The 13,366-nt window shown below is 44.0% G+C and overlaps 1 protein-coding gene across 1 annotated transcript in view; it reads left to right on the top strand.

The window, feature by feature from the left end:
* The first annotated feature begins 6,207 nt into the window (after positions 1–6,207).
* The window catches only part of dvl2 (dishevelled segment polarity protein 2), a 28,438-nt gene continuing 21,279 nt past the window's right edge, over positions 6,208–13,366 (top strand). Inside the window, exon 1 of the mRNA XM_021322659.2 lies at positions 6,208–6,769. Within this exon, the coding sequence (XP_021178334.2) occupies positions 6,609–6,769 (161 nt within the window). The 5' untranslated portion in view covers positions 6,208–6,608. The remainder of the gene's footprint in view (positions 6,770–13,366) is intronic.

The raw sequence follows: 13,366 nt of genomic DNA, 5'->3' as shown, positions 1-13,366 counted from the left end.
TTGAGTGGTTATTTAAACCGCTGTTGTCTTTCTATCCTCTGGAAGTGGTCTGCCCATCAGGGGCGGATTTAGGGAATTTTCCTATAAGGCCTAGGCAAAGAAAGGCATGGGGCCCTCTGAATTGTGAAGACAACACATGAAACAGACCCATTATATGCAGATACAAAAATTTTAATAGACATACATTTTTTTCTACCTTTTGTCCCTCTCTTATCCCTTTTCTTGTTGTTTTCCTCTATGTTTTCTTTTGTCCCTTTTTCTATTAGACAAGCCATGATCTGCTTATCTCCATTTTTTTATATGAATGAAATAATAGCTGGAAGTAAATCTGCGCCCGTCTCCATTTCCTGTTCTTCACCTGGAGCGGTCCTCTCAGTACTATTGAGCAGCGTGGATGGTCAGACAGCTGATTGGCCAGAGCTGGGTCATCTTCAGGAAGTACACTGTGCTGACTGCTTACCAGCAGAGTGGATGATGCTGGACTCTCTTAGTCTGATGAAACAACATCTTTATCAAAGCCTGGCTGGATAAACGGGGCCCCCAGGAACTTGGGGAAACTGCCTAGTTCCGCCTAATGGTAAATCCACCCCTGGTGCCCATTCTCCTCCGGCCTCTGACATCAACGCATTCAACACAACCATGACAGATGGCTGTGCATGAAAATCCCAGCAGAATCAGCGGTTCCTTAAAACACTGAGACCCGCTGGTCCGGCATTAGAAGCAACACCTCTCTTCTTAGACCTCCTTTCTGCCCCGTTTTGATGCTCGGTTTGGACAACAGCAGGTCATCTACGCCGCAAGACGGGCTGATTTGCAAAATCTGTGTCAACGTCCCAAACAGGTGTACCTAATAAAGTGGCCATGAGTGGAGCTTCCTGTTTATCATGCCTGATAATGTCATTACAGAGGATGTAATTGTACCATAACTGTTCTGCCAACGACTCCCGCCTCACCTAACACACACACAATGTTACCAAGGATCACGAATGAACATGTTTTAAATAAACAGATGAAATAAATGGCAGTGTAAAACTGCTTCTTTTATGATATTATCATAATAATCATAATTACTTAAACTCGGATCTTGTCTGTGCCCCATTTTTGATTTGTTGAACTGTTGAAATAATGTTATGAATATGAACAGTGGTAGGTTGCACAGATTCTATTATGTGGTTGTTAGATAATGCTCCTGTGCTTACGTTTTCTTTTTTTTTTTTCTCTGTATTGCGTCTATGTGTTCATGCATTTGGAGTGTTTTATTGGTTTAAGAGAGGCCCATTTGGCAGAAATCATTTGAAACCGACTTAAAGTAAATAATCAGCACTGGAATTTTCCGGGGAATTTCAAACGATTTTCCGACATTTGTTGTTGTCTGATAAAATTACTATATTTATGAAAACAAAAACTGTGCAAGTCATCATTCCTCAAATTAAGCTGGTTAAACAACATTTGGGAAAGTTAAAAAAAAGAAACAAACTTCACTTTAAATCATTTTTGCTTGTGACTATAATAAAATTCCAAAAGCTGATATTCTGGAACTCAAGGCAGACGATTAATGAAGAATCCTCTTTTATCTGGTGCTTGTGAAGATATCTCATTATTAATATTATTGGACGTTAACAGCCACCGCCTGCCTGAAGCGATACAATTGACCGCTATTTCCTAGATCTATTTGCAAAAGCGTAAATACAACATTTTTTCAAGCAGTTTTGTCTTAATCTCCTGTCTGTAACTGGACTCTCAGCAGCCTCAGACCTGAGTGTAACCCAAGCACCGGTCGGCTGGTGAGGTCCAATAAACTGCTGTTCCTTTAGGACAGCCGTTAGCAATTACTTTTCCCAAAGGGCCACATGAGCAACTGTTGCTGTTGTTGAGGCACTCACTACTCACTGAACACAATTTTTCCCCCCCAGGTATAAATTTAATTTTAACTTTATAAATAACTCTTATTGTCTTCAGGGCAACAGCAGACGTCACAACTGAGCGATAAAATGTAACCAACCAGACGGACAACTGGCAGTTTATATTTATAACGTAATCCTACTTTATGCTGTGTGTGTCCCTTTGACACAAAAATACTCTTTTCTTAAAGATTGTTACTAAGTATCAGCATGTTTTCCTCTTTTTTAAAGAAGACCAATATTCAGTTATTATATTTTAAAGGCCTGCCTTTGTCGTTAAAATCTCTTTTAAAAAAACAAAAAGGTCATTATCTTCATTATATAAGGTTAACTTTGTTTTATCAATATGTTTAGAGAACAATACAGAACATATTTTGACAACATCAGAAAATATGCTTAATAGTGTGAGCTAAGAAGAATGAGCAGACATATCAATAGAGAGTTGTAAATCAAGCACTGAAGGTGTCCTTAAGAACCTATTTTTCTTTATCTTCCATTCAAGCTCTTTCCACATGTCACTATCAATACCCTTACATTGTTTCCCATTCAACATCATCAGTTGTACTATTTAACCCCAGCTCCCGTCCGTCCGTCCGTCCGTCCGTTGTCTTCCGCTTATCCGGGGTCGGGTCGCGGGGGTAGCAGCTTCAGTAGGGAGGCCCAGACGTCCCTCTCCCCAGCCACTTGGGCCAGCTCCTCTGGAGGAATCCCAAGGCGTTCCCAGGCCAGCCGGGAGACATAGTCCCTCCAGCGTGTCCTGGGTCTTCCCCTGGGCCTCCTCCCGGTGGGACGTGCCCGGAACACCTCTCCAGGGAGGCGTCCAGGAGGCATCCTGACCAGATGCCCGAGCCACCTCAACTGGCTCCTCTCGACGTGGAGGAGCAGCGGCTCTACTCTGAGTCCTCCCCGGATGACTGAGCTCCTCACCCTATCTCTAAGGGAGAGCCCAGACACACTACGGAGAAAACTCATTTCAGCCGCTTGTATCCGGGATCTCGTTCTTTCGGTCACGACCCAAAGCTCGTGACCATAGATGAGGGTAGGAACGTAGATCGACCGGTAAATCGAGAGCTTCACCTTTTGGCTCAGCTCTCTCTTCACCACAACGGATCGGTACAGCGCCCGCTTCACAGCAGACGCTGCACCAATCCGCCTGTCGATCTCCCGCTCCATCTTCCCCTCATTCGTGAACAAGACCCCAAGATACTTGAACTCCTCCACTAGGGGCAGGACATTCTCCCCAACCCGGAGAAGGCACTCTACCCTTTTCCGGTTCAAGACCATGGTCTCGGATTTGGAGGCACTGGTTTTCATCCCGGCCGCTTCGCACTCGGCTGCAAACCGCTCCAGTGAGAGCTGTAGATCACGCCCCGATGAAGCCAATAGGACCACGTCATCCGCGAATAGCAGAGACGCAATCCTAAGGCCACCAAAGCGGATCCCCTCAACACCTTGGCTGCGCCTAGAAATTCTGTCCATAAAAGTTATGAACAGAATCGGTGACAAAGGGCAGCCTTGGCGGAGTCCAACTCTCACCGGAAACGAGTCCGACTTACTGCCGGCAATGCGGACCAGACTCTGACACCGGTCGTACAGAGACCTGACAGCCCTTATTAAAGGGTCCGGTACTCCATACTCCCGGAGTACCCCCCACAGGATCCCCCGGGGGACACGGTCGAATGCCTTCTCCAGATCCACAAAGCACATGTAGACTGGTTGGGCAAACTCCCATGCCCCCTCAAGAATCCTGCTGAGGGTATAGAGCTGGTCCAGTGTTCCACGGCCAGGACGAAAACCACACTGCTCTTCCTGAATCCGAGATTCGACTATCCGACGGACCCTCCTTTCCAGAACCCCTGAATAGACCTTACCAGGGAGGCTTAAGAGTGTGATTCCTCTGTAGTTGGAACACACCCTCCGGTCCCCCTTTTTAAATAGGGGGACCACCACCCCAGTCTGCCAATCCAGAGGAACTGCCCCCGATGTCCACGCAATGTTGCAGAGCCGCGTTAACCAACACAGCCCCACAACATCCAGAGCCTTAAGGTACTCAGGGCGAATCTCATCCACCCCCGGAGCCTTGCCACCGAGGAGCTTTTTAACAACCTCGGCAACCTCAGCACCAGAGATGGGAGAACCCGACCCAGAGTCCTCAGGCTCTGCTTCCTCAATGGAAGACGTGTTGGTGGGATTAAGGAGGTCTTCGAAGTATTCCGCCCACCGACGCACGACGTCCCGAGTCGAGGTCAGCAGCACACCACCCCCACTGTAAACAGTGTTGGTACTGCACTGCTTCCCCCTCCTGAGACGCCGGATGGTGGACCAGAATCGCTTCGAAGCCGTACGGAAGTCTTTCTCCATGGCCTCTCCGAACTCTTCCCACGCCCGAGTTTTTGCCTCGGCGACCAGCCGAGCCGCCTGCCGCTTCGACTGCCGGTACACATCAGCTGCTTCCGGAGTCCCACAGGCCAAAAAAGCCCGATAGGACTCCTTCTTCAGCTTGACGGCTTCCCTCACCGCTGGTGTCCACCAGCGGGTTCGAGGGTTGCCGCCACGACATGCACCGACAACCTTGCGGCCACAGCTCCGACTAGCCGCCTCAGCAATAGAGGCGTGGAACATGGTCCATTCAGACTCAATGTCCCCCGCCTCCCTCGGGACGTGTTTAAAGTTCTCCCGGAGGTGGGAGTTAAAGCTCCGCCTCACAGGGGACTCTGCCAGACGTTCCCAGCAAACCCTCACAGTACGTTTGGGCCTGCCCGGTCGGACCGGCTTCCTCCCCCGCCATCGGAGCCAACTCACCACCAGGTAGTGGTCGGTGGAGAGCTCCGCCCCTCTCTTCACCCGAGTGTCCAAGACATGCGGCCGCAGGTCAGATGAAACGACAACAAAGTCGATCATTGAACTGCGACCTAGGGTGTCCTGGTGCCAAGAGCACATATGGACACCCTTATGCTTGAACATGGTGTTTGTGATGGACAATCCATGACGAGCACAGAAGTCCAACAACAAAACACCACTCGAGTTCAGATCAGGTGGGCCATTCCTCCCAACCACGCCCCTCCAGGTCCCACTGTCATTGCCCACGTGAGCGTTGAAGTCCCCCAGCAAAACGAGGGAGTCCCCAGGAGGGGCACTCTCCAGTACCCCTTCCAAGGACTCCAAAAAGGGTGGGTAATCCGAACTGCTGTTTGGCGCATAAGCGCAAACAACAGTCAGAACCCGTCCCCCCACACGAATGCGGAGGGAGGCCACCCTCTCGTTCACCGGGGAAAACCCCAACGTGCAGGCACCGAGATGGGGGGCAACAAGTATGCCAACCCCAGCTCGGCGCCTCTCACCATGGGCAACTCCAGAGTGGAAGAATGTCCAGCCCCTCTCAAGGAGACTGGTTCCGGAGCCAGAGCGGTGCGTCGAGGTGAGTCCGACTATCTCTAGTCGGAACCTCTCAACCTCGCTCCCATTTATTTTTATTTTATAGAGTATTGTTTGGTATAACCATTAACAAGGTTTTGTACATGTGAGAAACATGCTTTTTATTGGAAAATTGATGTTTAATTATATTAATAAATACAAAAAAAGATTTAATGGTACCATTATTTCATGGTAAATTCATTTCATTACATATTAATTTATTTAATTTTGTCCCTTGTAACCCTCCGTAGCCATTAGCCTTCCATCTCTTCCAGGATTTCTTCACTTTTCCACAAACCTACCGTGACATGTACAGAGCCCCTTTAGGGACACCGAAGAAAAAAAAGAATAATATTGTAAAAAAACAAACAAACAAAAAAACAAACAAAAAACAACAACATATATGTTGTCATGTGCATCAGATAAGTTATTTTTTTCATCAATGTTAAAGATGACCGCAAAAGAAGATCTGCTGTTAAACATTTTGAAAACGTGAAAAATATTCATAACACTGTCGGCCAAAAAACACAAGGAAGGCAGTGTGTACGTTTTGTTAAACTATTAACATGTTATCTTCGTGTTGTAACAATATTTCAGTACACAAATTAGCAATCTCCTGCACACGAGAACGTTTCTTTCCCTTCTATGTCCCTTTAGGGGCTCCGTAGGTATTTTTTATAAAGTTCATTACTATCCATTTAAACTTTACAGAACCCCAATAAAAAAAAAAAAAACAACCAAAACTCTTTCAAAGGAACACATCTCTCTTTTTTTCCCTATCTCTGGCACTCCTTGAGCTCCCTACCTGGTAGACGGCGCCTGGCTGGGACAGCACGTGAATAGAATTTTTGGGGGGGCTACGTAATTACGTCACACGCCGCGTTGGCTCGCGACAAGCGTTGAAGAAGTTTTTTTAGCCCCCCCTCCCCTCCCTCCTGCTCCTCTTTATGTTTTTGTTGGGGGGAAAAGTTGCTGGAAGTTTTAGCCGTGTGGATGTAGCGTGTTTGCCGTGTTCTGCCCCACGGTAACGGAGGGCAACGAGCGTCGGCGCGAGCGGAAAGTCGTCCGCGGAGGTTTGGAGCGGCGCTTTTCGGCGCTTTGTGTCAGCGGGCTCGGCCAGAAAAATCCCAACGGCCGCCGTCCGTCCGCTCGGCGCTTCATCTCGTTAGCCACCTAGCCGAGTCCCCCCTCCTCAACAAGTTAGCGCTACCTCGACGCCCCTCCGTCTCCTTTCGGGGGGGAGAAAAAAAAAACACAAACAAAAACAAAAGGTCCGGCTTTCGCGGCGCAGAGATGGCGGAGACCAAAATCATCTATCACATCGACGAAGAGGAGACCCCGTACCTGGTGAAGATCCCCATAGCTGCGGAGAATCTCACCCTGCTGGATTTCAAGCAGGTCCTCAACAAGCCCAACTACAAATTCTTCTTCAAGTCCATGGACCAAGACTTTGGGTGAGTGAGTGAGCTGCCGTGATTTCACCTTCTTTTTTTTTTTTCTCTCTCCTGGTTTTCGGTGCATGGCACGGGAATAGGAGTAGACATTTAAACAACTAAATAAAAAACTCAGTGTTGTGGGAAAGCACGGACGGGGAGGGTTTGTTTTACTACTTTTTTTTTTTTTTTTTAAATAATGCATGGTCAGGAACTTTAAACTTGAGCCAAACTGGAGATCGGAGGCTGTTTGCAGCTGTGCAGCGAGAATAATCATTCCTGATGGCTACATGCTGCTGGTCCACATCCACGGCTTCTTTCTTTAGGTTGGCACATTTCTCACCAAACATCCTCATTACAATGGGAGGCATTCCCTGCTCGCCTTTCTTTGCCCTAATCCTCATCCCTCCCCTTCCCTTCCCTTCTCTTCCCTTCCTCCCTCCTTCAGTCCATCATCTGGTGAAATCCCTGCCTTTTCTTTCCTTCAGGACTGCAGCCAAGCTTTTCTCCTCCTCCTCCTCCTCCTGCTGATCCCCAGGTCTCCCAACACTTTGGCCTGCCAGCCGGCCTTTCATTCCCAGGCTTCCTCTCGTCTTTCTCCTGACCCTCTCCTCAAGAAAGAGCTGTCTACCCTCTCCTCTATCAATTAATCCCCCCACCACCTCCTCTGTGTGACTGCTGTGCATTTTCCTGCACAGGAATGTGTGTTTGTGGTTTTTGTTCACCCGGCGAGACCCTCGAGGCTTCAGTTAAATGCGTTGTAGTTTCAGATGAGTTTTTCTCCTTTCTTTTCCACCCTCGTTCGACGAAACCCCTTTCATTTACAATAAAAAAAATAATAATAAAAAAAAAACCTTTGTCGTATCGCAGCCACGATCTTTGTGGTTTTTATGTGATAGAATGACACGAGTCGGTTAATTAAGCGTGGCTGGCTAAATGTTTATGGGAAATTCATATTAAGCCCCCTTTCACTCTGACGGGCTTAAATAAAACGTCCCTCGGCTCTGACCGGTGGGTCACGTGAAAACGCCTCAGCTGAGGGGAGCGTGTCAGGAAAACACTAAACAGGGCTATAGGTAACTATGGAGGAGCTGCAGAGACCTGCTGCTCAGGTAGAGGGGATCTGTTAATCCTGCACTGCATTGGTCTAGCTACAAGGAGCAATCATTGAACGATAGCCGTAGGATCTCCTAGTCACGGTTTGCCATGCAGGAGGACGCAGCGAACACGTGAGGAGAAGGCGCTCTGGTCAGACGAGACCTTGTCGGTGTTGCTGGGAAGATGGATGCCGCCGCCACGGCCGAGCTTAAAGCACGTTCGTGTTTCCGGATGTCGGCGGCGACTAGGGCTGAACGATTTTGGAAAATAATCTAATTGCGATTTTTTTTTTTTTTTTTCTTAATATTGCGATTTAATGCAATTTTTTTTTCAGTTTATTTATCATGTCTTTTTAAACATATACAAACAACAAATCATTTTATTTCCTTGCTGTGCAGATTAGGTGCTAAAAGACCCGCAGCATCTAAACTCAGAGCAGAAATTATCGCGTTCTGCCTACAATATATTTCAACCAAAATTGCAATTTTGACTTTTCTCTGCGTTAACCACAAGCAACAAAAATGGCCTCTAAAAAAAAGATGTTTGTAAACAAGGACTATTCAAAACAAGAACTGATTGACCTGTACTTAATGCTATGTATGATTATACAAACTCTAAAACAAGTTGCAACTGCTGCAACTGTCTTCCCTTCCATGTGGAGGCAAACCCACTTTAAACATATTACCAACACCTAATGGACGTGGCTAATTCCCTAATTGTTACATAGCCAAAAATTGCAGACCTCTGCGATTTGGAAATTGCGCTTTTTTAAATCGTGATTATATTGAAAATGCGATCAATTGTTCAGCCCTAGCGGCAACTGAGCCTGAGCTCTTTTGCGAACCTTAAAAGGCCGCGGCGTGGAAAGCTGCTAGAAACACGAGCCCCCCCAAAAGCCCGTTTTGCACACTGGTGACTCAGGGGAGCCTGCCACACTTTTCAGATCGCCGTCTGTAAAAGGGGTTGGAAGGCCGAGCGCCGCTTTCCGGCTACCCGCCGCTCCGTGTTGCTCCGTCTCGTGATCCTAATGGAATCCACAGACGTTCTGCGATGGCAATCTGGCGAAATGGGACAGGGGCTGCAGCCAACATCTGGTTTGCAGTTTGAGAAAATCTGCAAAAGTATCAAAGTAATCCGATTCATTTATAGGTCTAAACGCTTGATGGTGGCTTTGATTACTGCGTGTTTCTCCTTTTCTAGGTCAACACGAGAGCTGCATGATGTTGGAGCTCATGCAGCTCTAGTGTTGCTGCTCTACGTAGAGATGTTAACCATAATGGTTCCAGTTTATCCACATGTTCCTTAACTTTTTTCCTCTTTTTTTTTACTGTCACAATATTCCAACCTCTCTGAGTTTTTGCGTCATGGTCACCCCCTTTATTTATGTTTCCGTCGGCACATTTGAGGCTATCAATTTGGATCGATACGACCTAAAATCAGTATATAACGAACACCTTCACCTCGGTACTGATAAATGGACGACAACCATTACTAACATAGGATTAGCTTTATCATCTGGTAGCTTCAAACTAACTTAAAAAAAGTACATGAATAAATTAAAGCGTGTCGTCTTATATATCTTATCTTGAAGATATATTTTCCTAAGCATATATTCAGCATTGCATGCTGTTCTCTTCATGGAAGCCCAATGAATGCAAAATAAAATAGATTTTTTTTCTATTTCAAAAAATAAATCTTAATAAATTGTAAATTTGAATTAATCGAATTATGGCCTGGCCCTACATCCCCGGATGCTGCGGTTGAGCAGCTGACTGCAGCGATTCATCAGCGACAGAAGTGTTTTATAGTAGGGCTGGACGATATCAGGAAATGTCGCGATAATATAAGTAAATGCTGCGATAACAATATAACTTTTGATGAATAAAGAAAGAAAATAAAACTTTTATGTCTCTTGCTTTAGGATCGTAGCAAACATAGAACCTAGATAATGATTAATCTATCCAGCTGCTAAAAGACAAAAACATTCATCATTTCCACCTAAAACACGATTTTTTTTTATAGTCTATCCAACTTCTGATGTTTTGGGATTGAAACAATTTAGCTGTCATTTTTAGCAACTTTACCATTTCTTTGTGTTAAACGTTTCATGTTGCATTAAACAACAAAGGTCAGCAAACACATTAGGGGCACTAGAGTCTGAATGCAGGGCGCTTCAATAATTAGCCAACGCCTATTGCGCTCCAGGCAGCTCTTTGCGTTAAGCATATTGTGATCCATGATATTGTGATGATGATAAAATGTGCGATATATGGTGCGGCTCTGTTTTATAGTCGGTCCCTATTGATAACGTAAAAGAAACATCTAGAATATCATCCATGGGCTGTTTTCCTTTTTTTTTGCATTTCTGTTCATGTGTTGAACCTTTAGTGGAATAAACTAACTGGTGTTTGAGTTGGGCTGGACGATAATTCAGTAACAAAATATATCGACCGATAGCCGTATATCCTTGATAGAAGTAAAAGGTCAACAAAAAGTTCAATAGAAGAACAGTTTCCCTTCCTTATGCATTCTAAGCATGTGGTTTAATATTACAGTAGTAACATCCTCCCAACCAATCACAACGCAGACCCAGGAATGCATCGTCACCAAGCCCCGCCCCCTTCAAAGAGTTCAGAGAGCACATGTTCTTTTTTGTTTTTTAAGAACTTGCAGTTTTGGTTAAAACTTGGTTGAATAAAGGGTTGAGTTTGAATTCAGTATTTGTGTTCCTTACCTATAAATAAATAGGTTGATGAGCAACAGCATAAAATGGCCAGGGCTGCATTTAAATATATGTTTTAAATTTGTTGATCAATATCAATATTGATCCAATATGATTTCTATTTTATCGATATGTTTTTACTCCTATATCGTCCAGCCCTAGTTTGAGTTACATGAAAGACGTAGAGTGTTATAAATCCTGTCTTTTAATCAACTTTCTAGCTGTACACTTTTACTTTTCGAGCACGAGCAAAACTGTGTCCAGAAGTAAATCTGAAATAATTCTTATCTTTATGAATTATAAGGTTTCCCTGGAAAACAACAGTTTGCTGTTTTTTTTCATAGCAGAATTTGCCCTGTTGCTAACATGTCAAAATTATATTTATTGTAACTACTGAAATGGCTGAACATTAAAGCGTTTCTGAAGGTTTCATGGCGATAGCTAAACAAAATGTTAACATTACATTTGTTTGTGTTTAATTTGTTGTTTTGGGCTCCAGCTTTGTAGATGTTTTGATGTGAACTGAGGGATTTTCCCCCCAGAATTACAGACTGTAAACTGCTGCAAATGTCTAAATTGCATTGGAAAGGTATTTTCTTGCTTAAACTAAATAATTTGGTGTAAAAAAATTCTTTCTAAGTGATTCCATCGAGGGCAGTGAGGGTCCATCCACCTGGCCCCAGTACTTTAGACCTCCACAGTAGACCTCCACACGTTGCATCCAGGCAGTCCGTTGCAATGCTGATATAGTGCATGACGTGTTAAAAAGGCTTTCAGAGCACTTCAGATCACTTTAAGTGTTGCTTTTCCATTAGCTCTGTAGGGATCACCTACCCAGATGGATTGATGGATGTATCTGTCTGGTATAATGTGTAAATCTGATAAAAGCTCAAATATCTTCGTGAGACGAGCTTCCTACACAGCCATGAAAAACCTGGAAGAGTAAAACACTTGATTCCAACATTTTACAAATCTGGATTCATATAGAAAATAAATTGCACATTGGTCTATATTCAATTCTTCTATAACTTTTATTTTTTTGAGTTGCAGTTGACCAATAAGAAGCTGCAGATAAGTGCGCTCAATTAAAAGCGTTTTTGTCCCCTAGAGACCCGCTTAGATCGCGGTTTTAAGCTGGGAGCTTTGGTTGGTTACTGGATCTGGTTCAGACGCTGAACATTGCTGCCTTCAGCAGTGATTTGTCGAAGGTAATAACTACTTACTGCGTTAGTGTAGGTATAGCATCAAGATGAGTCAAAGCGGTATGCATGAGGAGATCCAGCTGATCGGAGTTAGTCCAGATGAAAAAAAAACAATAATCATTACCACAACGATTCAGTGGTTTGCATATAAGAAACCTCACCAGGTGCTTTTGTTGTAGCCTTTCTGAATTTTTGTACATTTTTCAGCTTTAATCTTCTTGTTTTGGACCAACAATATGTCTGTCTGTTCCAGTGTGTAAAGGTGCATAGCCATGTTATTTAACTTTTTTTTTTTTTTATTTACTTATACATCAGTAGCTCACTCTGGTTGCATACACAGTTTTTATGAAGGATTATCACATCCTGCTGACGTATTAGTTATTTTATGCTTTGTTTTTGCTCAATTTGTTAGTAAATAAAGCCTTTTGTGTTTACAATTTTAATGGAAGTACGACACTGCGCATGTGCAGCAGGAGTTAAAACAAGGCAGCGGCTAACAGCTATTAGCATCTCCCAGCGAAACAATGCAGAAAAGGTCCAAGGTTCACTGGTCCAAGATCCAGTGAACAAAAACGCAAAAAATATATGATTCGAGAAGAGAAAAGACTGGAATGTCGCTGGGAATCCAGTACGAACGTTGGTGTTCACTGAGGCGGACGCTACACCTGCCGAGACTCAGATGTGACCGCAGAGTTGACTGACGTGAGTCAATGTTCTGATATGAAGCTCTGAAAGTTGCTGTAGATCAATTTATTTAATTAATAATGGTTGGTCTTCAGTCACGCTTTGTGTACCAGTGAATTATTAATTAACAAACCTGCATTATGATAGTTCTGCGATACTGTCGCTAGATGGCGTCATATCTGTTTATATTGGTTTGATTGCGCCCGAGGGCGAATTAGTTTTTTGGCTCAAACAGGACCATCAAGACACTATGAAGATGGTGTATATAACCTTATTTTATCATAATCAAACTGTTTTTTGGTCTTTGTTTTTATAAGCATTATACATGTCTATATACCTTTTATAACAGTGAGTTTAAAGGGGTTTCCTCTGATCTTATTTTGTTAGCAAAGAGGATTCTTTGTTTTTATGACTGGATTAATAATATCTCTCAGCACGAGGTCACTCAGTTATTTTGGTTTGGTTACTGGTCATAATCAAATTTCTATTACTGAGCTGTCCTGAATGGGGATAAAGGGAACCACGGTCAATAAATGGGCCTAAAAGCCATTATTAGACAGTTCAAAATTACGATGATACATGAGATATGAGTATTGTTCTAATCTCCAATTGATGGACATGGACTGTTTACAGACATGGGAGGAGGAAGGCAGCGTGGGGGTGCTGAGTGTTGACAGGAAATCGATTTACGGTTAAATCGGACCTCGAAGTTTTTATCTCAAACGTCCAAAAATATTCTATAAATTGCTGACAAGACATTTACAAAGTTGAGACAAGGGGAGAAATGAACATTTGTAGCATCTCCGTTAAATTTGCAATTGCATAAAACATAAAAAGTTTTGAAAAGAAACTTTAAATGATGCAGCTGGTACCAATTTATTATTTATTTTCTTTACTTTGACCTATGTTTAT

This window comes from Fundulus heteroclitus, chromosome 14, assembly GCF_011125445.2.
Source record: "Fundulus heteroclitus isolate FHET01 chromosome 14, MU-UCD_Fhet_4.1, whole genome shotgun sequence".
In the NCBI taxonomy this organism is placed as follows: Eukaryota; Metazoa; Chordata; class Actinopteri; order Cyprinodontiformes; family Fundulidae; genus Fundulus; species Fundulus heteroclitus.
The sequence above is the reverse complement of the archived record's forward strand: the minus strand, read 5'-3'. Positions and strand labels throughout refer to the sequence as shown.